This window comes from Lampetra planeri, chromosome 21 (genome assembly GCF_965212315.1).
Source record: "Lampetra planeri chromosome 21, kcLamPlan1.2.h2, whole genome shotgun sequence".
NCBI lineage: Eukaryota > Metazoa > Chordata > Hyperoartia > Petromyzontiformes > Petromyzontidae > Lampetra > Lampetra planeri.
This window is the reverse complement of record NC_136127.1, coordinates 3156761-3182820: the sequence shown is the minus strand read 5'-3', so window position 1 is coordinate 3182820 and position 26060 is coordinate 3156761. Positions and strand designations below refer to the sequence as shown.

The following is a 26060-nucleotide window of genomic DNA, read 5'->3' as shown; positions in this document are numbered from 1 at the left end:
TCTTTTCATTAATCTCGCTCGGAACGGCGATCAATTCGGCACAATTGTTCGGAGGAACCCATTTATTTTTCGTGCATGAAATGGCATTCAGCGTTCGCCGCGGACGGGAACAAATTTGCAGATCCCTCGAATAATAAATGTGCTTCGTAAGCTGGGCCTTTAAACACCACCACGCGCCCTCCTGCATGCAATTAGTTGTCTCGTTTCTGTGATACGGTGTCTGCGTCACGGCGTATTTGCGAGCCACCCCCCCCCCCCCCCTTTGCGTGCCTCCCGATTGTCTCCTAGACGTTCGATGGAAGAATAAATTTTGGGGCAAGTCAATGGAAATCCTGCCGCTGGGAACAGTCAGCCTCAACCTACCCAAGTGAGTGTCGCTGGTCCATTCGCCCCCCGTGGCAGACACATACGTAGAGGACAACCGAGGAGCCAAAATAGACCCCATAAAAAAAAGTCCGCTCCCGTCCGCTCGGTCTCTCGCACATTACCAGGCCGCCTCAGGGGGCTGAGGGGCTCTCGTTGTGTGTGTGCGCGTGTTTAGTTTGTTGTCCTTCCACCCGCACCGCCGATGAGCGGGGTTGGCTACGTACGGTGCCAAAGAAGTTCAATGTACATACGTAGATGAGGGTTGTCCTGGGCTCCGGGAGGTTGTTGTCGTGTGAGTGTCTCTCCGGGATTGTTTTTTCACCACACCGACAGTTGCTCTTAAAGGGGCAGTAGCCCAGCAGCAGAAATGTGCACGTGACCATCGCAGCATCGGTATTCTTTGTAAATCTGCGTGGCACAATGCTAAATGATCCCGCTGGGTGGCAGTGCCCCAAGAACATTTGACTTCGCTTGCAGAATGTTGTGAGTATCCATCCCAGTCAGTCGTTCACTCAGCCCGTCATCCCTCTGGGGGCGGGTAGATAAAACGATTACCACTTTGTGGGTAGTTTTTTTGTTATTTTTTGTTATTTTCTTTGAACCTATCTACGTGACTTTACCGAAAGACCCAAAGAAAACTCTGGGCAGTCGCGCAGTGCTTGTCCTATGGAACGACTTGCTCCAACTACAGAAATGTGGAATTGTCACTGCCGGCTCGGGACTATTGACAGATTAACCCCAGCCCCTTGCAATGCATTTAGGGTAGACTATTTTTGGTTGCCTTATTGAAATTGCAATGACGTGGGAGTATGTCGACTGGTAATAACAACGCTTGGGAAGATCCGACACGGACGCAGAATGCATGCCGTGGCACGGCGATGCATCGCTAAAGGACGCTAGGAAGAGCAAGAGGGCGCTGGATAGACACAGAGGAAGGACACGCGAGGAGAAAGGTTGAGATGTGAGCAGTGCAGGAGAATTGGTGCAGAGCAGACGCGAGCGTGGGGAGGGACTTTCATTCGTCCCCAAAGCTGACGGAAGGCGTAGCAAAAACAAATTGTAAAATCCACCCTGCTCACCGTGGAGATGCTGGCGTGTGAGTGAGTTGTTCAGAATATGGTAATCGTGCACTTTATTATTTTTGAAAGTCGTCTCAGGCTCTGATTTTGGTCTCCTCAGCAAGTTTGGCTGTTCATAGCAATTTATCCGGAGATGGCAGTTCATACGGATAATAAAACCTAACAGCCCGTGAGTGTCTCCTTCACATGCTGTGCGTGGGATTGTGCCACACTGACACATCCAGCCCGTGCAGCCAATTATTAGCGTCACTGGCAGTTAGGAGCGTGACTTTTGGTAAAAAAAAAAAAAATCCTGGACGCATTTCGCACCGTGACACTATTGTTGTGCGTTGTTGCATACATTTCTGCTTTAGTATTGATTCCTATTTGTCTATGACGATTAATAATTATCTATGTTGAACTTTCCCACCTTACATAGCGAAAATCCGAAGTCCTGGCGACAACAACAAGCTAAACACAAAAAGCAGTTGCAAAGAAATGAGTTTGTCAATCTAGATGATTTATGCATAGGTCCACTGGTTTCCTAATATCGCAAGAAAGAGAGTGTTCCAGACGGCCGCGGAAAAGCACATCATGGACGAGCGATGACGCGAGCGATGACGCGACGAAAATTTTCCATTGGCTGCGAGCTGACTTCACAGCCCGTTGGCCAGAAAGCGTCGTTTTGATAGGGGGCGACTTCAAGCTGCGGTGGCAGCAGCAGCGGCGGTGGCGGCGGCGGCGATGTTCCTGGAAAAGCATCCCGGTGCTCGGTGGCTTGGCCTCGATGGCGATATCAGCACAGAGCTTGAGCGTTGCTCGGTGCAGGGGGTGGGCCGCACAGGAAATCTATACCGGGGATCTGACTGGCGCAGTGTCCACCGGCGCCATTTGAGGCTCGCCCTCATACACACGCGTGTAGACACGTAGAGAAAAAATTAACCCGTAAAAACAAAGTTTTTCACTATAAATCCTTTATATGCGTGGCATCGGTTTTATTTTATTATTCATTTTCTTTTTTCTTGAGTAAGAGTTTCATTTTTATCACATTGGTATTTTAAATTAAATATGAAATTTATTTTTTCCTAAAGTAGAAAATTTTGGAAAAAAAAATTCACGAAAATAAATTGTCACGCACAACAAGTCTGTGTGCAAAATGTCAGCTCGATTGGATCACGGGAAGTGGGTTAAAAAACGACCTAAATATTTGCACGGTCATAAGCGAGCAAGCAAGCAAGTGAACTTAATATAAAGGATTTTAAAAAGACAAAGATCCCCCCCCCCCGCCCGCCTCTATAGACTTAACAGACTGTTGGGGGCAAGTGCTGATGGCGGAGCACCTATTACGGCTGACACGGCACCCCTCCCCAATGCTGATGCTTAGAGACCAGGTACCCATTAAGGCTGAGTCGACCTAGGGGGGAGGCGGACCATTTCAGATATTTGTCATTGATTTTGGCTATGGGTGTGAATCGAACTCGGGTCGCCGGGTTCGTAGCATAGTGTGCTAACAACTACGCTATTGCTCCCCACACACACACATGACTCAAATGTCTGGGGCACGCCATATACTGTAATATGCTTAATTCCTCTGCCCTGGATTTTGTTTTTGCCAAAGTGCCTCCTGTGACACCACTGGTAATTTGACATTGTAGTTATTTCCGGAATATAACAGAAATAAACCACGACTCCACAAATTATCCTTCCGAAGTGATTTTTTATTTATGTACATGTTATACAATGCAGTACATGTTGTATATCGCTCGATAGCTGGTTGGCACTGGGGTTAGGTGATAGCAAGTAGGTCGATCCTCTGGCCGCCGTTTGGCGACATTGGTTGTGTGGCCTTGAAGCAGGCATTGCTTCAAGCTGAATTGGATCAGCTGCAGTCCTTCCACATGCAATGCCAAAGACGCCCTCTTTGCATTTGATGGTTCGACTTCATCAGAAATGTCACCGTTGCATCTGCGACCGGTATCCTAGGGATTGAGAGCCTAGTTCGAGGGAGGAGATGGCTGTCGTGATGCGCATAGTGTCGGGATCGAATCTCACGACCTCCTGCATATACCAGACGAGGGAGATAACATCTCGCCACTGCTTATTGTCGCGGTTTGGGCATCGCTCGAATCGCATTTCTGCGCCCCCACGCTGCCACGGCAGGTACGGTGACCTGTACGAGTGGAACAAAGTGACGTCCTGCATCCACAACATCCTCAACGGGCCGCGCTGGATCGAGCACTACGGCGAGATCACCATCCGCAACCGCCGCAGCGGGGGCTGCAGCTGCAAGCTCACCTTTGTCAAGGTGCGGAAAAGGAGACCCTATATCTGTCATGCAAATGTAGAAACTTTTTATTTTATATTTTTGGCACAAAAGCCAAAAATGTGAAGCGGCCAGAAACAAGCAGCACTATCGAAGGTGTGATAGATAAAGAGTGAATACGTGTCTTGAATTGAGCAAGGATATTATAAGAACTGCGGAATACGCGACAACGGGAGGGAATTCTTAAGTTGAGCAGTCCCAAGAAAGAAGCTGGGAGAGTGAAATGTTTTGCCCTGCGGTGGGGTGTTGTCGAACACAACCCGGATAAGGTGCAACGGTCAGTCTGGGCCCCCACCCATGGGCAGAGGAATCAATGCGCGAAGCTCAGCTCTGGAACGTATCCGACACTGGCCCTGCGATCGCGTTCGACCTGTCACGATCGCGAGCGGTCCGTGGGCGGTCAACGTGAGCGTCCGCGCGTTTTCTGCGCAGGGAAACTACTGGAACTCCAATGTGAACGAGGTGCAGGGAGCGGTGATGGATGCCGACGGCAAAGTGTTGCACCGGCTCTTCGGCAAGTGGCACGAAGGCCTCTACTGCGGCGTTCCTCCCTCCGCCAAATGCATCTGGAGGCCAGGTTGGTGACCCGATGCACGCGCGCGCCCGAATCTGTCGTCAGCCTCTCGTGTATCCACTTGTGGAGGAGATGTGGCGCAGTTGTGGCAGATCAAAGTCACTGGTGAACTATCCATCACACCAGAACATCAACAAGCCGACGCACACATCTCCTTCATATACGTGCAATTAAAGACGATCCCCAGGAGTGCGATTGTGGCCATTCAACCCAAATTATGGACCGTCCAGTAAACCAATAGAGCTACATACAGATGCACAGAGATTCATAGAGACCCATAGAGATAGATATCCATAGAGACAATTAGAGACTCGTAGAGATACACAGAGGCTCGTAGACACTGAGATACATAGAGACTCGTAGAGACCCATAGAGATACATTAAAGATCATCCACAGGAGTGCAAATGCGGCCATGTAGCCCAAACTATGGACCACACGGTAAAAACACGACAGTCTGCGCTGCTTCAATAGAGGAGGACGAGCGACACGACACGAACGCCTGAAGCTCTCGTCGTGACCAGCAGCAGCAGCAGCAGCCGCAGGACCTCAACATTGGGCATCGAGCTCCTGCAACCACATGGCCATGCACGAGAAGAGAGTCGCTCCTCTTGCTCTCACATCTGCCCTTTGCCCCCTCCCCCTGCCCCCCTCTAACACTGCGCGCTGCCCCAGGCTCGATGCCCAATGACTACCAGCTGTACTACGGCTTCACGCGCTTCGCCATCGAGCTCAACGAGCTGGACCCCGCCATGGCGGCCGTGCTGCCACCCACGGACACGCGCTTCCGCCCCGACCAGAGGTGGGACTCCCCGTTGCGTGCGCTCTGCGCTGGATAGGCGACGCAGTGGTGTGTCATGGAGAATTTAAAAAAAAATTGCAATTTAATTGCGATGGTGTTGTTTAACACATCCGTAGGCTTTCGCGTCCAGTACTATCCACGGAGGTTTCTTTTTTTTGTGTTAGAGCGTGTAAATATATTTTTAAAAAACTCCTAATATGGGCAAGGTATTGGTTTTATCTTGATTTAAAGCTTTCGTGACTGCAGGGATTCATATTCTTGGTTCTTTCGGTAAAGTCACGTAGAAGGGAAATGATAAAATAAAATAGAGCAATTGTTTTATATTATTTTATTATTTTCACGTAGAAGGGAAATAATAAAGTAATATAAAACAATACATATTTTATTATTTCCCTTTTACGTGACTACCGAAAGAACCAAGAATATGAAGAAGGTATTGGTTGTTAAATGGTATTGGGTTTTGGTGTGCCACGGTGGCGAGATGTTAACTACTTCGTCTGGTATACAAAGACAAAGGTCCCTCATATAGCCTTAACAGACTGTAGGGGAAAGTGCTGTTAGCGAGCACCTATGAAGGGCGGAACAGCACACGAGGGGGTGGGTGGCCAATACCACGCCCGACCGCCTTTGTCTCCCCAGTGGCGATGTGTACACACCACACCAGGTACTCATTTGAGTCTGAGTCGACCTAGAGGAGGCCCAGGACCGGTTCAGATAATCGCCACCGGTGTTGGCCGTGAACAGGAATCGAACTCGGGTCGCCGGGTTCGTAGCGCAGCACGCGTGTGTGCGTTCGTGTGCATCGTGTGTATTACGCATGTGCCCGCGTGTTGCGTGTGAGCCCCAGGTTACTGGAGGAGGGGAATGTGGAGGCGGCGAGCGAGGAGAAGCGGCGCGTGGAGGAGACGCAGCGCGAGCGACGGCGCGACCTCGAGGAGATGCATCTGCAGCACCAACCGCGCTTCTTCCGGTGACGTCTCTCAGTGACACTCGAGCCTGCCAACAACCCCTCCATCTCACCCTGACAACCCCTACACCTCACCCTGACAACAACCCCTACACCTCACCCTGACAATAACCCCTACACTTCACCCTGACAACAACCCCTACACTTCACCCTGACAATAACCCCTACACCTCACCCTGACAATAACCCCTACACTTCACCCTGACAACAACCCCTACACTTCACCCTGACAATAACCCCTACACTTCACCCTGACAATAACCCCTACACCTCACCCTGACAACAACCCCTACACCTCACCTTGACAATAACCCCTACACCTCACCCTGACAACAACCCCTACACCTCATCCTGACAATAACCCCTACACTTCACCCTGACAATAACCCCTACACCTTACCCTGACAACAACCCCTACACCTCACCCTGACAATAACCCCTACACTTCACCCTGACAATAACCCCTACACCTCACCCTGACAACAACCCCTACACTTCACCCTGACAATAACCCCTACACCTCACCCTGACAATAACCCCTACACCTCACCCTGACAATAACCCCTACACTTCACCCTGACAATAACCCCTACACCTCACCCTGACAACAACCCCTACACCTCACCCTGACAATAACCCCTCACCTCACCCTGACAACAACCCCTACACCTCACCCTGACAATAACCCCTACACTTCACCCTGACAATAACCCCTACACCTTACCCTGACAACAACCCCTACACCTCACCCTGACAACAACCCCTCCACCTCACCCTGACAACAACCCCTCCACCTCACCCTGACAACAACCCCTACACCTCACCCTGACAATAACCCCTACACCTCACCCTGACAATAACCCCTACACCTCACCCTGACAACAACCCCTCCACCTCACCCTGACAACAACCCCTACACCTCACCCTGACAATAACCCCTACACCTCACCCTGACAACAACCCCTACACCTCACCCTGACAATAACCCCTACACCTCACCCTGACAATAACCCCTACACTTCACCCTGACAATAACCCCTACACCTCACCCTGACAATAACACCGCTGCACTATACCTGACCCTGACTCTAACCCTATTCCACCTGAATATGATCATAACTCGAGCCCCATACCTGACCCTGACCCTAACTGTAACCTTATAAATTACCATGATAATAATCCGCCATGATAGCTGAGGCTGACTGCTACTACCCCGATGCCTGGCCCTAGCCCGACCGTTTATACCTGATCATAACCCTAATCCTGCCCCTATAGCTGACGATGATTATTCCTACCCGATACCTGACGTGAACTCAAACCCTATCCCCATACCTGACCAACAAAAATTCTACCGCTATAACCGTTACCCTCAGCCTTCCCCTATGCCTGACCTTGACCATAACCCTTCCTCGATACCCTGACCCTACCAGCGATTAGCACTGTTGGTTACGTGCAGTGTGAAAGAAGTTCAACATGCATAGATAATGCCACTAAACCAGCTGCTGACCCTAACCTTACAGTAACCCTGCCATACAACATAAAAACTACAAAAACGTCTAACACTAAATGAAATTTGAAAAATAAAATCAGCATGCCAGTGTACTGAAAGAAGAATGTCTAATCATCATCATCAGCTGTGCTCTATCCACTGCTGGATGAAGGCCTCTCCCAATCAATTGCCAATCGTTCGTAGACTCACAACGCGACGATCCCTTTAGCTGCCGCACACGACCTGTGACCTCATCGCTCCATCTCCACCGTGGTCGTCCTCTCGACTTCTATTGGTTGGGTTGGCTGCCAACCTAAACCCCCACCGTGCCCCTTTGACCGCCGGCCATCACCCCTCCCCAAGCGACGTGTCCTGCCCAAGCTACCTCGTGACACTTGACACCTCTGCCTTTTAGACACTTTTTGCTGTGAGCCTCAGAGTGTAATGATTTTCTGCCACTTGTTTCCACATCCCCATTTCTGTGAATGTTACCCCCCCCCCACCCCCCGCTCCCCCACCCCCCCCACCTCTGCCCCCCCCACCTCTGCCCCCATCGCAGGAGAGTGGTGGACTCCAGCGGCCGGGAGTGCTGGGTAACGAACGGAACCTACTGGGAGCTGAGACGAGAATCTGGGTTTGCGAAACTGGAAAGCCAGGTTCTCTGGTGACGTCCTCACCCGGGAGGGGGGGGGGGCGGCGGCGGCGCGGTGTCACACCGGCCGGAGGGTCACATTCATATTCAAACGTAAGACCCATTAGGTGTGCTCCATCAGGACCTGCCACTATAGCCCAATTATTACCAGGCAGGTGGAAATCCCACCGCAGTTTTACAGCGGTCATTTGGCCCCGCCCCGTTCTCGCAATCCCCTCCCACTCATTATCCTAGCCCCTCCCCCCGTTTAGAAGCTGGCTATACCCCCCCCTCTCTCCCTTCCCCAAAAGGCTCTTTGCCCCTTCTGTGCACTCATATACCAGTTAAGACTTCCGTTTGGTTGTTATATAAAGTATATATGTAAAAAATACCATAAAGTCATATAAATTGAGAAAAACAAATATTACGTATTATCCAAATTGTCCGTATCTTATAGGGAAGTGTATCATAGCACGAATTCAATGCAAAGATTCTGTATAGCGCGATAGCCTGTGCAGCTCTGGAAACAAGCTGCGTGCATTTTTTTTTCTTCTTTCATAAACCTGCTATGAATGTTGCAACATTTGCACAATTTCTAATTTAAAGTCTTCACCGGCGGTGATGGTGGTGGTGCCGATCGTAATCGTGCTAGGAGAATACTATGACACGTGCAATTCTGTTCTCATCATTAACAATGCTGTAACGACTGAAATCCGCAAACGTTGTTCTCTGCTTCCGTTCGAGTTAACGGATAAAATAGGACTTACAGAAGATAAATATATATATTTTTGCTGCTAAATTTCGAACTTGACATTTTGCATGTTGATATAAATGATGAGCATCGTATTTTAAAAGGTGGAAAATTATTACGATGAAACAATGTTTTCCTATTTAAACTGTAATAATTATTAGCATTGTAAGTAATTCTCTATTAGCTACTGTCAGAAAATGATCCCCATACATTGTGATATTAGCACTTAAGCATCAATATAACCTGTATTCAAATAAGCAAATAATAATGTCCGGCCCTTTGTCAAATCCACTGCTAGATGAAGGCCTTCCCACACGGTATGGTTTACGGTGATACGCTATTACCGCAGTAACAAGATATCACCAGCTGCAATGCGCAAGCCCTCTCCGCTTTCGTGAGAAACAAATATGTCCCTTTGACTCCTTTCCACAAGTCAGTCGTGGCTTTTCCCCGTCCATAAAACGTTGAGAAATACTCACAAGACGACTGATGGGCACGACCTCTCCCGCGTCAATTGGGAATGGCGAGTCATTAGACATCGTTCTGTCACTGATCAAATGACGCACTGATCCACGCACAAATGGTAGTTTCCAATTGAGACTCGCAGTCCCATTGATCGCACAACTGAAACTCAGCGAAGCCCCTGAAGGCTCCCTCCCGTATAGAGGGTTTCGTATTTGACTTCATGGCTCCGCAACGCAACGGGCTTTGACAAAAAAACTACTAAATAATTGTTCGTGGAAAAGTAGTGATTTGTAAGCTGTGTAATACAAAGATAAAAATCCGCATCATCATCATCATGATGAAAGGCCTATCCACTACTGGATGAAGGCCTCTCCATGCGATCGCCATCCCTCACAGTCCTCTAATGCTGTCAGCGGTAAATCTTTAAAACATTGAAATGGTGTGATGTCGACTGATCTCTTGTCGCGTCTAAACAAGCTGCAGACGATTCACTTAAAGCTCATTTCATTTTGCACCTTCGGTTTCATAAAGTTCGCCAATTTTTCAGTTTAATATCACTTGTCATACTTGTTTATTTTCGTTTGTAGTCTTATCATAAATTTTAATTTTCATTGGGTTGAGCAAGCGAGTCTTTATTAAACCGCGTGAGGTCGAATTACAAAATGCGTTTGCTATTCAAGGGGAAATTTAAAAAATAAAATGTAACCACTTTTGGCAATGACTCCCTTAAATCAGAAAACTATTTCGACTTAGATTTAGGGCAGTTGGGCCTTCTTCAAGGGCTCTCAAATACACATTAATCTATGCCATTGCACAACTGCTAATGCAGTCCCTCAATTCATACTTTACCTGTTTTATTTCGGTTGTGCTCTTGCCATCGTGTAACGAGGTGGTGCCATCGCTCCGGAACTCGCACAAAGCGGCGCTTCCACCCCATGTTAGAGAAGAGGCCTCAGCATTTAAATTATTATCATGGTTAGAAGTGGGCACCACAGATCTACTTCTCCAATCCCTTAAAGTGACCTTTTTTTAATCTATACACAGCGGGTGGAAACTTTGCCCATGCCCCCTTGCTAGGGGGGAGATATTCGCCGCATTGCATGTCAATTTTGTTATTCATTCTCAGAGCTGTAAGTTAGTCGTCAGGTTAAGAGAAAAAGACAAAGTATAAAGTGACGGGTATTTTTTTTAACAGTCATTGGTGACCGGCTAAAACGAGATAATCACGAGGCTTGAGAATCTGGTATTAGAGTATTTGGCTGCTATAAATTCCCACTGAATACGCCACCTCGCTGAGCTATTGTTTGTGGCCAGGTCGCTTCTGAAAAAGAGCTAAATAGTTCAGTGGGCCTTATCTGGTAAAATAAAAAATTATTTAATCACAGGCAGCCAAAACCCAGAGTCGAACTGGGCATCTCAGCAGTGCCAGCTCGGCGCTTTGACCTCTTGAGCGCCGTGGCTGGCATAGCCCCTAATATTAATTTTTAAAATTTTACAACATAGACCTGGGACGGAATAGAAAAAGATGATTACAAGCAATAAGCAAATCAACCGTGATAATCACACCTCCGATTAGCACGGTTGCCTATGTATGGTGCAAAAGAAGTTCAACGTACATACGTAGATACAAAACAACGATGGGAGCAACTAATCTGTTGGTGGAGGGGACACCCGATGCTGGTGAATCACTCCGTCTCTCTTCGGAGCGAACGGAGAATCAGGTAGATGGACTGCACCGCCAGGTGCAGATTGCCCTTCGGAGACTCATGAACGATAACCGTTCTTGTTTAAATTAACATTTTAAGCTCTGGAGCCTGTCTTGTATTTGGAAACTTATGTGGACACATGGCATCTTAATTAATTTTAGGAACAATTGCCCACGTTAGGTGCTATGAACCCGGGTGACCGTGAGTTTGATTCTCAGCCTTAGCGAGCATCCAGTGGCGAGTGATACCTTAAGCGGTCTTGAGCCCCCCTTCACCAATCCTCACTAGCCAGCGAAGTGAAGTATGGTCAAACAACCACCGTGATCGCCATGGCGCCAGAGGTCCTTCATCTAGCAGTGGTTTGACAAATGTCTGAAAGTTATTATTACGAGCTGTTTGCCAATATACTCAATGGCAGATGAAAAAATTTAGCAAAACAAATTTTGGTCTCCAAATGGTTAAATAAATAACATCAAATCGATTTAAGTTTCATATCATGTTTTGCAGTGCTTCAGTTAAAGTAATTGTCTTCATTATTTATCGATTACAGTCCATTACTTAGGTGAGTGTGCATAGCGTAATCTCATCTCGTGGTGTTAAAACATATAATTCGGTTGAAATCAAGAAAATCAATTTGCTCTGGAGAGCCCCACTAGAGAATATTTGGCCTACTTCTCTGTGCTGGCCAGCCGTTTTCTAAGAGGTGGAAGTAGCCACACTTAACTCCACCGCGCGCGACCATCCGATTGACTTAACTACCTGCGATGTACAACATCTGATACCGCTGGGTCAACAGCAGCCGGGGGGGGGAGGTGGATTTAAGACATTTTAAGAAACGTGGCTCTGTTGTTTCAAACTGCCACGGATGCCGGTCGATGGAACCGGAGATTCCTGGCTTTGCAAGTCGATTTGTGCTAAACTGTTACATCACAACAGCCGCACTCCCCGCCCCGCGCCTGCCCCAGTGCGCGCCCGCGCGGGGATTGATGTCAAAGAGGGATTGAGAAAATTCAAGGCACGTTTACGGCTTCCAAGAACCCCGTTCCAGATTCATGAGATCTCTGTGTTGGGGATGATATTTTTTTGTTTCAATCATATAATTGCTTTTTACCGTATTTGTTGTTTGTTGTCGTCAAGGAAAGCTCGTTTGCCTTTGATGTTTTCCAGCAGACCCGTTGCCTCCGTCAGTTGAACCACACTTGACTATGGATTTTTTTTTAAACCTGCGTAAAGCTCCGTATGGATAATGACAGAGCGTGTAATTGTACCAATATTTCTAAGTCTTGAATTTCGATTTATAGCTTTCATGACTGCAGGGATTCATATTCTTGGTTCTTTCGGTAAAGTCATGTAGAAGGGAAATAATAAAATAATTAAAAATATTTCAGATAAAACAATAAAATTGTTTATTTTCAGACGGATGGACGAGTGTCCACCTTAGAACACATTCCTGCGGAGGGAGCTGGTAGGAACTTTGGGTTGCTCGGTCAATGGCCAGGGTCAACGGCGGCGTGGTGTATTCCGCAAATATGGCCGACTGTGAGGGCGGGCACAAGTCGGCGCGAGTAGGTTAAACGTTGAGTTTTATAATGGCACCACGGGGTGACCAGCCCCTCCCCACCCAGCCCCACCCCTCCCACCACCCACCCAGCCCCTCCCTCCCCACCCAGCCCCTCCCCACCCTCCCCTCCCCACCCAGCCCCTCCCTCCCCACCCAGCCCTCCCCACCCTCCCCTCTCCACCCAGCCCCACCCTCCCATTTTTGGATGCACGACGGACGTACACAATAATCCCCTGTGGGCTGGTGGAACCAGGAGGCTCTTACAGTAAAATTAACCTTTCCACCACTGGCTCAGAATTGCCAATCGAGATAATCGGCCAGCCAATGATCAATCGATCGCAGAGGCCACGCTTAATGACATTCTTTCACTACAGCGTTATTGAACGCAATTATACAGCCATAATGCAGATTAAAAACAACCGTTTTTTCCTTTCCAAGAATGCATTGAAATAAATGCTGTAAGGATTTTCCATTCGTCATGTATGGGGAAAGAATACTTACCCAGGATTGTTACTCTGTATCTGTGGCTGTGCTGTTTAGCTCAACTACGTATGTTCTGGCCATACCATGTGGTTGTTCGGCAAAGACGTTCGACGTTAGGACAGCGGCATGGCCCAGCGGTAGCGCGCCCGTCGCATCGTTGCAGACGTTCAAGATTCGAATCCAGCAGGCCACCCTGATTATTACCGTAATCATACGCACCGTTTGCTTCATGGTCAAAGTTTAACATCCATTGATGTCATTTGCAGGAATAATGCCATTGTGTACTGGCATCATGGCCCGACCTTCAAATTGCTCAATTGAGATCATCCAAGCAGTCGTCGCCTCCCTACTGGCAGATTGATACCTCAGGTCACTCTTGCAAATGAGACTCACCTGGTCTTTTGGAGTTTTTCACCTGGTTCAAGAAAATATAACATTCCTGGGAGCTTCTTCAGGAACTGAATTACAGGAGTTCCAGCATGTAAACAGAAATTTGCATCGAGTATGTACACTGTTTTGGATTAATTCAATTCAGAGGTTTTTTTTCCCTTCAATTCCAGATTTCATAGGAAGGCAAGTCTGAATATGTCCATCTTGCACAGACCACAGAATTGGATGGTATTCCAGATTGTTGGACTGTGAGAGGGCTTTGTCCTCCCGGCGTCGGGTCAACGATTCTGGCCTGGGCAAGTCTTGTTGTTCCGGTACAACCCAAATATACATAGCTGAGCGTTCTTTACCCAGGAATGCCCTGTGGGTTCTACGTTTGTCGCTGAGATGTGATAAATACATTGCCCCTTTCCTACCCCCGTTGTCCTGTTCAGCCTCTGCCTGAAGCCAAGAGGATATTGCTATGATATCAGAGATGTGTACGTTATCTATAATGAATATTACTGCTGCGGCTATGTACATTCTTGCGGTTAAGACATTTGTGTGTTGAGAAGCTTGGATCTTTTAAAGAGGCACTGTGTAGGCAGCATGTAGTGACAATCATCGTAAGTTGAGATCTTTAGCCAGGCAAGCCTCATAGAATCTGAACTCTTTATTAGGGCTTCCTGCATGAAATGTTCTGACCGATTGTTTTGGGGTTTTTTGCACGTAATTATAATCCGGTTCAAATATATATTTTATGATAATGCTCAACTGCCACACATAGGGCTCATTAGAAACCAACTTTCTGTACGGCCCCTGTAAGGCAATCCCTTACCCAGAACGTTGGTATAGTTCACGCACATGACCTCTGCGTGACCCGCCAACCCCACCACTAAATTTATATATAGGCATGTAGTGCCACCAAGAGCTCATCCGTTTGTGTATAACCATGTATGTTGATAATATGTTGAACTTCTTTTTCACCTCACGTAGCCAACCATGCTAACTGGGGTTTACTACTGTAGATGCACAATATCCATGTGTATGCTGTATATGCAGACATATTATACATCAATATACACTCAAGAATATAAATATGATGTCCCTGCCATATGAATGTGGAATATTCAACCACTGGCTCCGGGCCACCAAAGGAATACTGCTACATACACAGAACTCTTATCCGCAGCCCTATTACCCGCCACTCATCTTATCCGCAGCCCTATTATCCGCGACTAATCTTCATCTGCAGCCCACTGAGCTAATAGCTCAGCGGGCTTTACCTGCTACATTTGAAATTGTTTAGTTTTAGTGATTTGCTTACCTTTCCGATACTTTTCACCCCTATCGTTTTTTTTTGGGTATTTTCTGTTGTAACTTTCTGACCCGCCCCTACTGGACATGTGTGAAAAAGAGTGTTTCATAGCTCATCGGATTCCTGCAGTATGAATAAAGATTCTGGTTCTGATTTTTTACAGTTCATTAAAACCCAACGGCATTAGCTGTAGGGGCCATGCACACCTTCAATCGCATTGTTGGCGTTGGCGGGTGTCTGACCGGGATGCCAGCAATTGATTCGCTGGTTCCTGCAAGAGGCATGGTGTTTCTTGATATTGAGGTGTCCATGAGACAGTACAGCCAAGCAGGTTGTCTGGCTGGCCATCAGGTGCAGAACGCACCAGTTGTTCAGGTGCACGTGTGGCTTTCCTCCTTGCGCCCTACCTAGCCTCACGGCAACGCGCACAGATGACGCCCCGAATCGAGTTGATGAGACGTTCCCAGCACAACCCCCTCTGCAAGAGTGACACAGACCGAGGCTTTTGTGGGTTAAGGCGATGATTTCAGCTACTTTGGATTAAATATAGAAATGCTGAAATGTAATTGTAAGACTTTTTTTTTTTACATTTCTAATATGTGCAATCAAAAGTGATGTGTTTTAAATATACTCTCATTTGTCTACGGCCCCTGCAACCCTCGCCCAGACTCCCTGTCCATCCTTCGTGCCAGAATTACCTTCAAGATCGCTTGCCTTTGCTCCCGCGCCCTAAAATCCGGCTACCCACCGTACCGAAGTTCTCTGCTGACGCCTGACACCACTTCAACGATTCGTAGACACCTTCACAGTGCGACGCGGGACCTTGAAACCCCCAGGACAAGGACTGTCATTGCTTCTTCTCGTCGTTTCTCCGTCGCAGCCCCCCGTCATCTGGAACGCCATGCCCCCCCCCTCTATTCACATCTGTAACGATCAATAGTTTTCTTCGTCTAAAAACCGTCTCAAGGCACGCCTCTTCAGCTCGACATTTAACGGAGTCTCACCGGACCGCGCGACGCGATCTGACACCGAGTTCCGCTTCACGCCTCAGAATTGTGTCTTCGGTCCGCAACATTGTGCGCGTTATAAATTATATTATTATTATTGCAACTTATGAAGACGCTTTGGGTACATTGGGAGTCGGCATTAATGCACACGGCCTGTTGCGATCACAGCCTTGTGTTTTAACAACAATAATAACCATGACTTATTTACCCAGGAAGTCACACTGAGTCCAATGACTCTCTTTGTCAGGAGGGTCCTGCATTGGGTTTAGTTTAGTTGTTAAGATGTTTGCAGCCAATTTTTGATGAGTATTTTTGCACGTGGGAGGAAATCGGAGCGCAAGGAGAAAACCCACGTGTGCGGTGAGGGAAACGTTCTATCCCATACAGATGGGACACATGATCCCATGCAGTTGGGACAGAGTATCCCATACAGATGGAACAGATCATATATATATGAATCCGAACTTTGCCGTGCCACCTTCTGGCGAGCCAGACTGGCATCTTCCCCCAACGCCCATGAGAAGGGGGGTTTCACAACAATGTTTGCGATCCAACCAACCCTCGCCTCCACGGTGCTGGATTACAAGGTGCACATAAGCCACCACCACCGACCAGCTCATAAGTGCCTCCCAAAAATGATAGGTTTCTTAATTTTCTACGCGCAAATTTGAGCCATACTCTTTGCAAATTATATACAAGGCCAAGAATGCGTACGTTAGGTGCGGCTTCAGATTGATATTAAATTGATATTAAACGCATGCACTCCCTCACTGCGCTATTTCATTTTTAAAGACATTAATTCGTAACAACACGTGTTCCGTGATGGGTACGTGAGGGCTAGTGTGTAATTTACATTCTTAACAAATTTAAACTCAACCCTCGTGCATTATGTAATTATGTGAAAATGCATTGTTAAACAATACGTTGTATAATGCTACACATACGTGTAGGTATAAAAATGTACACACTCGCACAAACATATATGGACAATGAGTGGACCTTGCGCATATATTTTGGAAAATGTCAGCCTTTACGATGCATCCATCTTCTGACTTTCATACGATGCAGTGCCTCTTTAAAAGCCTGTGCTCATATTTGTGTTGCAGCCTTAATGCTTTCAATGGTTGTCGGATCACTTAAGGAAATGCAATTTTTTGCAATCATGCATCATCTCGACCAAAGGTTTATGGGCACCGGTGGACGTTTAGCGAGTTTTTCTGCCGGCAGTTTGCTGGTTAATCACCTCATTGCTTCAGTCTCGGATCGGAGAGCAGCAATGCTAATCAAGTGCAATTTCAACTGTAATCTTTTGGTTAACCAGGTGGAGGTCTTTGTTGATCTGTACGTGCTTGCAGCGAGACATAAAATCTATTTGCTTATTTTATAAGTCTTGTCGAGTGATTTTCTCGCGTGGAGTTTGAACTCGCGTGCCGGTGTGACGAGGTGTAACGTTGATGATACTTTCCAGACTTCGATTAATCCGCTGCTGGGTGAGGCCCCCCCACAACCTCCTCCTCCATATCATGTGGATCATCGATGTTATCTGGCCATGCTTCACCACACTGCTGAGTACAGATTGGTAGAGAGAAGGCACCCAAGGACTGGTTCAGATATCGCTCACCACTCGACCTGAGGTGACGGACATAATTCACAGCGTGGTACGCTAACCACTGCACCACCACTCCCCATGAAAAATGCATTCTATTATTTGTACGTTATGGTGTATTCTTGGTGTGTTTTTTATGAGCTAGTCTAAAAAGCCTACTACATCATTCGATTGCAACAATTGTCTGGTTACCTCGGGAGACAATTACCAAATGCACCATCTCACTTGTACAACGGACTTTGAAGACATTACACTGGTCAACACACTTTTTCTGGCATAAGGTATTCCAACGGTTTTAAGGTAATTTTGGGGTGCTGATTCCAAATCTGGCATCAGTTTTTGTCTATCACATCAGGTTTTTGAGATATCAAATATTGAATTTTCAATAAAAACTGCAGAAGAAAAATATAAAATAAATGTGGATATCTACATAAAATGATATTATAAACACACTATCCTAAAAATACATCACCATATTTTAACACTAAACGCAGTCACTGACTCGCAACAACTTGCAATCATTAGTGACCGTTAATTTCGGGTAAAATCAATAAAAATGGGGTATGCCGATAACATAAAAATGAGATGTGATAGAGCAAATCTGAGATCAGATTTGGAATCATCACCCTGAAATTAGTCTAAAACCGCTGCAAAATTCCAGGCCAGAAAAAAATTCTTCTTTTGTTGACCAGTGTTATCTTTAGTTTCACCTGTAAGCAAGTGTGTGATGCCGCCGCCACGAAGCCGTTCAGCAGGCGCCCCATCTACGACCTCGCCACCACCAAGTGACGGAGCCGACCCCGCGTCCCCCTCACCTCACTTCACATGAACACACCCGCACGCATTTTCCCCCCACCCATAGCGCTCCGAGGGGAGGTCACCTGACCGACCGGTTTTTATCCGAGAAACCCTTATCGGGATTAATTTTCATGGTTTCCGGCGACCAGGGAATTGGACGATCTCCCCTGACGCTACTTTACACCGCGGCGCTGCGACCGGCCTTAAGATGGTATGGTTGCGGCGAAGGGCATTCGGCCACCGCGGTTGAAACGCATCCCCCCACACACACCCCCACGGGTCGACGAGACAGGCAGAGGAGGGACGGGGCGGCATAGTTTAGGGTGCGCAATTGATGGGGCAGGTGGTGGGGACTTGCGGAGGCTCCGCGCTTAACTTCCGCAGCAGGCCGTGGTGATGGACGCCGCTGCATAATGCGCAAGAGCACGGCGCCATGCATGAGAAAGGGATTCATTAGAATTAACGCCGCACACGCAGCACATCCGATTAGCATATCAAAGGCGCCCGGAACCGCCGCACGCGCCCTGACGGGCACGCGCGCCCATTGTTAAAGAAACTGGAAGGGGAGCGACGACAGGCGGGGCAACATCCCTTTGATGTAGGGAGGATAAAAAGGGGGCGCAAAGGGGAGATCTCTCTCTCACTCCAGCGCCAGGTGACAAGACGCTCTCCAGCCCAGCGACCCGAACGTCCGTGAGACGCATCGAGGTACGCTGCGAGTACGGGATCAACGGACCGCCGTGGGCACCTAACAGTGAGTAAGGAGGTGAAGTAGGATCATAGCCGATAAATAGGGAATAGGTACAGGGGTAGTGGAATAGGCCAGCCTCGTCGATTAATACTGATTTAACATTAATTCCTAGGTAGCAGACAATAAATCATTAATAGCTGACCGTGGCCTCGTGTGATCTCGTTGAGCAGTGTGCCACGTGTGGAGCGGCATGTGTGCACGTGTGTTCCCTCCGTGTATGATACAGGTGCGCGATCATAACGTGAGTAGTCAGTGTTGAGTTGGAGTGCACGGAGCTGCGTGTGTGTGTGTGGGTGTGCGTACGTTCGCTCCGTGTGGGTTGCAGGTACGCGATTAGGAAAAGGAGGTATCGTGGTAGCGTGAAGGGGGGCATAGAACTACTCGGTAACTAACCATGCTTACTACGTGGACCCGCGGTGGAGGGGAATCCTCGAGCGACGGCTCCCACACCAGGGGTGAGGAACCCAGCAGCGGTTCGCCTAGCAGCGGGGGGGGCGAGTGATGATGTTTGCCTGGCCGTTAGCGTTATCGAGGGCGGGATCTCGGGGGCCAGCGAACCCCACAAATGCGAGAAACTCTCGGGTGAGCGCGCGCAGCCTCGAGGGAGGGGACGAAAGTGCGCTGTAGCGAGCCTACTCTCCGACGAGGAGGAAGAGCTCGCCATCGCAGTAAGGGGACGGGCAAGGGAGCCCCAGAGACCCAGCGAGACAACCCCAGGGTGGGTAGCCGGGTTACAGACCGGCATGGGAGATATTGCTGGCCGGGTAGACCAAATGGACAGTAAGGTAACCCACGTAGGTGAGAATATGACCAAACTGCAATCCTCCGTTGAGACCATCCGATCCGAAATGGGGGACCTACGCGCCACGGTAGGAGGGTTATCTGGAAGGGTAGCCCGACTAGAGGCGGAGGGTGGACAGCGGCGTAATGGGGGGGGAGAGAGTGGACAGGGGACCCACTACGGAACCGCCCCCCCTCCCCGGACATGTTATATGTGCGATCGCCGAGGGCATCTAGTGAGAGACTGTCCTGAAATCACCCGAGCTAGGCAGACGCGGGGGTTAAACTCCAACGCCCCCTAGAGAGCGGACCAACTAGGGGTGCAATCGACGCGGTCCCGATACAAATAGACGATAATGAGAATAATGGCGAGCGAGTGATCTCCACACAGGTTCCAGCAACAACGCCCACGGAAACGGTGACTCCTGGCGACTGGCTACGGGAAGCTGGTGGCGGGGATCACGGGGGCCACGTCGCTGGTGGAAGGGGAGGTGAACGGAATGCGTACCCGAATCCTGCTGGACACGGGGGCGGTGGCCTCGCTCGTGAGCGCAGCGCACTGCAGCGCGATCGGGGTCGACGTGCGTCACCTGCAGGCCCCGGACCGCACGCTGCACACGGCGAGCGGAGCCGGAATGGGGTTGCTGGGGAGAGCCACCCTAGAGGTCCGCATAGGCAGTCAGGTGTGCACCCAGGAGTTCTACGTGTCGAGTGCGTTGTATCCACGAGTGTATCGCAGGTACCGACCTCCTAGAACAGCTGGGACTCAACGTGCAACCCCGCTAGCGATGCGCCACCATGGAGAGCAACGGCGAGCGGATACCGTTCCTGGGACGAGAACCAACGCGCCCCCCGCTTCGCACCTGTGGCCGCTATCCTGGCGACGGCAGTCACCATTGGGCCGCTCACCGAGATGCTGGTGCCGGTAGCAACATCCCCCACCGACCCCGCACTCCGACCATCAGGGGAGGTAATGCTAAGTCCTCACCCGGAGTTGGCCAAACGGTATGGGGTCGTGGGGTCCGCCACGTTGGTAAACGCAGATGGGGACCGATTGTTTATGCGGATGTTTAACCCCCACAGCACCCCAGTGATACTACAATGGTGCACCCCGATAGCCACCGTACACCCCCTGCACGCACGCCACTCTAACAACTCGGTGTTCGCACTCTGGGCTGAGGACCCCGGTCGTCCTGAGGGTGACCAGGACCTGGCCTGGCGAGTCGGCCCGACTCCCCGAGCCGAGGTCGTTCCCCTGCTCGACGCGTTACATGTACCATGGGCGGATTTACCTAAGGGAGAGGCCGATCGGCTGCGCGAGTTACTGCGGGAGTATGCGACGTATTCAGTAAACATGACTCGGACGTGGGTCGGACCGACCTTGTTAAGCACCAAATTGACACCGGTGCAGCCCGACCCATCAAACTCCCTGCATACCGAGTGGGCGCACCCGAACGCGCCCAGATCAGAGGCAGTTGGGGACATGCTTCGCGATAACATAATTCAGCCCTCGGCGAGCCCCTGGTCAGCCCCAGTGGTACTAGTAACGAAAAAGGATGGGTCAACCCGGTTCTGCGTCGATTACCGTAAACTGAACGCAGTCACGCTTGGCGACGCCTTCTCCATACTCCGCATCGACGACACCTTCGACAGCCTCGCCGGAGCGCAATATTTTTCCACCCTCGATCTCGTGTCCGGGTACTGGCAGGTGGAGATGGCGGAGGAGGATCGGCCGAAAACCGCATTCACCACCCCGATGGGACTATTCGAGTTTCGAGTACTCCCGTTCGGACTCACCAATGCGCCCGCGACGTTCCAGCGGCTGATGGAGTTGGTGATGCGGGGCTTGCAATGGGAACAGTGCCTGATTTACTTGGACGATGTGATAGTGTTCAGTAGATCTTTGTCTGAGCATTGGTCCAGGTTACGAGAGGTATTTCAGCGACTGCCAGCGGCTCATCTCAAGCTCAAGCTACGTATGTGTTACATCGCACAACGCGAGGTGGGGTACCTCGGGCATCGCGTCAGCGAGGCAGGCATGCACACCGATCCGGAGAAGGTACGCGCCGTAGTGGAATGGCCACGGCCAAGGAATTTGACGGAGATCAGATCATTTTGGGGCTCGCCACCTATTATCGTCGATTTGTAAAGGGATTCAGCGAGATTGCACGCCCCCTCACCCAACTCACCTCCCCTAAGCACCCCTATCAGTGGACGGGGGCCTGCCAGACGGCCTTCACCACTCTCAAAGACCACCTCACCCACGCCCCCACCCTCGCTTTCCCCGATTTTACCACCGATTTTATTTTGGACACCGACGCCTGCAGCAGCGGGCGCGGTGTTGTCACAGGTACAGGATGGGACGGAACGAGTCATCGCGTACACCAGCCGGACCTTGAGTGGGGCCGAGCTGAACTATTGCGTGATCGGCAGGAAATGTCGCGTACGCACTAACCATTATGCTCTGCAGTTTCTTTTTACATTCAAGGAGCCGCGGGGGCCAGATGGCCCGGTGGTTGGCGCAGTTGCAGGAGTAGAACCTGCAAATCGAGTATCGGGCTGACCGGACGCATGCAAACGCGGACGCCTTGTCGAGGCGGCCCATGGTGTACGCGAGACAAGGGCGGAGGAGGCCTGCCCGTGTTTCATGGGGGGAAGCTGCCGGCAGGCAACGGACCCCCGAGAGGCCGCGGCCACTGACCCCCCCCCCCCCAGCGAGAGAGAGTGCAGTGTGCGCCACAGAGACCCTCACAGGTGGCACCGAGGATCCCTCGACCGCCCGGCAAGCGCGGGACCCACGGCTCGGGACCCGGCGGATCACCCCGCCCCGATCGGACGGATCCAGGAGGACATCGGCTGCGCCTTCCCGGGCCTGAACGACGAGCAGCTGAGACAGACCCAGCAGCGGGATCCCGATCTGGCAGCGGTGTAGGCGGCACTGCGGGAGGAAAAGAGCGCCCTACCAGGACCCTGGAGCGGTTTGTATGGCCGGTTGTGTGTGCAGAACGGGGTGGTACGGGAGTTAACCGAGGCCGGCCAGCTGGGGTGCATCTGTGTTCCTGCCCAGGTACGACCCCAGCTGCTACGGCTGGTGCATGACCACCCACTCGGGGGCCACGATGGGGAACGACGCACTCGAGAGACCCTGTGTCGCCAGTATCTCTGGCCCAAATTGGCACAAGACGTGGCCGCCTGGGTACAGGGCTGCCGCGCCTGTCAGCAGTGCGGGCCGAAACCGGCACGATACCAGGTACCCCTAAGGCCGTTCCGCGTCAGCCGCACGAACCAGCTGGTCGGGATCGACCTACAAGGGCTATTCCCACGGTCCCATCGAGGCAACCGGTATATCCTAGTCGCAGTAGAGTATTTCACCCGCTACCCCCGTGGCAGTGGCCATCCCTGACAAAACGGCCCTGGTGGTGGCCCGGGCGTTCGTGGAGCATTACATACTTAAGCACGGGATCCCAAAACGAGTCCTCACCGACCAGGGTAGCGAGTTCGAGGCCGAGCTGTTCCAGGCACTGTGCCGAGAATTCGGAATCCAGAAGGACCGAACCACAGCGTACCACCCCCAGGCGAACGGTATGGTGGAGCGCATGAATCAGTCCTTAGCGGGGAAACTCAAACGTATGGCGGCCGCAAATCAACGGGATTGGGACGAACACCTTCCCTACGCACTTTTCGCCTACGCCACCACCGTACAAACCTCGACGGGACAAACCCCGTTTTTGATGATGTTCGGCCGTGAGTCTCGTTTACCCGCAGATCTGCTGTTCGGCGTTCCTTCCCCCCAGCCGGAGGAGGGCAGCCGCCCCGTGGAACACCTGATGGAGACCCTGCGAGAAGCCCGAGGCCGAGCATACCCGCAAGGGGAAGCCGCGCATCGGCGGCAAGAACAGGGCGCCCGACCCCGCATGGAACCCCCCTTATTCCTGACCGGCGCTAAGATGTGGCTAAACACCCCTCACATCGGGGCCGGGCAGGTGGGGAAACTGACGACCTACTGGCGAGGACCCTGGACCGTGGTGCGGCAGATCTCCCCCTGGACGGTACTAATCTATGGCGGGGAGAGGGGTCGAGAGACGGTGGTCAACGTCCGCCGCTTAAAACCATGGAAAGCGGCCCCGGCGAGAGAGAACCCCGTCGCCCGAAGGCCCCGAAATCCCGGGGTACCCGCACCCCTCGTGTTGGGGGGCCTCGCACACTACATGGGCCCCGCCGGGCCCCCGAGACGCCCCGATCCAGTCAGGAGACGACGCGGACGACGGCTCCTAAACCCTTCTGCTGCTGAGTTTGTGCCCCAGCCCGCAGGTACTGAGGGAAAGGGAGAGCCGCTGGAGTGGAGGAGGAGGCCGCCGCAGGAGCTACAGAGGACGGACCCACCCGCCCCGAGACCAGCCACAAGGTCCGGACGGATCCCCCGGACTCCGCAGCGTTTCCTCGTGGGCGCGGCCCAAGCAAGGTGCTCCAGTCAACCCGGGACGGGGACTGGCACCTCGGGTGGCTATGTGATGCCGCCGCCACGAAGCCGTTCAGCAGGCGCCCCATCTACGACCTCGCCACCACCAAGCGACGGAGCCGACCCCGCGTCCCCCTCACCTCACCTCACATGAACACACCCGCAAGCATTTTACCCCCACCCATAGAGCTCCGAGGGGAGGTCACCTGACCGACCGGTTTTTATCCGAGAAACCCTTATCGGGATTAACTTTCACGGTTTCCGGCCAGGGAATTGGACGACCTCCCCCGACGCTACTTTACACCGCGGCGCTGCGACCGGCCTTAAGATGGTATGGTCGCAGCGAAGGGCATTCGGCCACCGCGGTTGAAACGCATCCCCCCACACACACCCCCACGGGTCGACGAGACAGGCAGAGGAGGGACGGGGCGGCATAGTTTAGGGTGCGCAATTGATGGGGCAGGTGGTGGGGACATGCGGAGGCTCCGCGCTTAACTTCCACAGCAGGCCGTGGTGATGGACGCCGCTGCATAATGCGCAAGAGCACGGCACCATGCATGAGAAAGGGATTAATTAGAATTAACGCCGCACACGCAGCACATCCGATTAGCATATCAAAGGCGCCCGGAACCGCCGCACGCGCCCTGACGGGCACGCACGCCCATTGTTAAAGAAACTGGAAGGGGAGCGACGACAGGCGGGGCAACATCCCTTTGATGTAGGGAGGATAAAAAGGGGGTGCAAAGGGGAGATCTCTCTCTCACTCCAGCGCCAGGCGACAAGACGTTATCCAGCCCAGCGACCCGAACGTCCGTGAGACGCATCGAGGTACGCTGCGAGTACGGGATCAACGGACCGCCGTGGGCACCTAACAGTGAGTAAGGAGGTGAAGTAGGATCATAGCCGATAAATATGGAATAGGTACAGGGGTAGTGGAATAGGCCAGCCTCGTCGATTCATACTGATTTAACATTAATTCCCAGGTAGCAGACAATAAATCATTAATAGCTGACCGTGGCCTCGTGTGATCTCGTTGAGCAGTGTGCCGCGTGTGGAGCGGCGTGTGTGCGCGTGCGTTCACTCCGTGTATGATACAGGTGCGCGATCATAACGTGAGTAGTCAGTGTTGAGTTGGAGTGCACGGAGCTGCGTGTGTGTGTGTGGGTGTGCGTACGTTCGCTCCGTGTGGGTTGCAGGTACGCGATTAGAAAAGGGAGGTATCGTGGTAGCGTCAAGGGGGGCATAATACTACTCGGTAACTAACCATGCCTACTACGTGGACCCGCGGTGGAGGGGAATCCTCGAGCGACGGCTCCCACACCAGGGGTGAGGAACCCAGCAGCGGTTCGCCTAGCAGCGGGGGGGCGAGTGATGATGTTAGCCCGGCCGTTAGCGTTATCGAGGGAGGGATCTCGGGGGCCAGCGAACCCCACAAGTGTACGTCCGTGTTCTGAACCAAATGACAAGTCTTACCCGCAGCGCATCTGCACGCTTGGGTTCGCGCTCTTCAGATTTACGGTGGTTTGCATCGGTTGATGCTATTAATTTAATTAATTTGGATGGAGTACTTTGAGGCTTGTTTAAGAAAGTCACAAAAGTATGCAATCACTCAACACAAACTCTTATGTAAGTATGTATGTTGAACTTCATTCGCACCGTACGTAGCCATCCATGCAAATCGGAGGTGCGGGAGCGAATCGGAGGTGATGTCCAAAGTGATCTAAACTTCCGATCTACGTGTGATGGAAATATGCAATGGCATGATGATCAGAGTACAATGATTCATGAATGAGACTCA

The 26060-nt window shown here is 51.0% G+C and overlaps 2 protein-coding genes across 2 annotated transcripts in view; one reads left to right on the top strand and one right to left on the bottom strand.

Annotated features, from left to right (window-relative positions):
* The window catches only part of LOC144724525 (oxysterol-binding protein-related protein 6-like), a 185296-nt gene extending 173685 nt beyond the window's left edge, over positions 1-11611 (top strand). The window contains exons 20-25 of the mRNA XM_078603742.1: positions 289-367; positions 3585-3729; positions 4180-4324; positions 4995-5121; positions 5969-6091; positions 8137-11611. Of these exons, the coding sequence (XP_078459868.1) occupies positions 289-367; positions 3585-3729; positions 4180-4324; positions 4995-5121; positions 5969-6091; positions 8137-8245 (728 nt within the window). The 3' untranslated portion in view covers positions 8246-11611. The remainder of the gene's footprint in view (positions 1-288; positions 368-3584; positions 3730-4179; positions 4325-4994; positions 5122-5968; positions 6092-8136) is intronic.
* EEF1AKMT2 (EEF1A lysine methyltransferase 2) overlaps positions 1-26060 on the bottom strand; it is a 373327-nt gene that overhangs the window by 273680 nt on the left and 73587 nt on the right. The gene's annotated exons all lie outside the window — the stretch shown is intronic.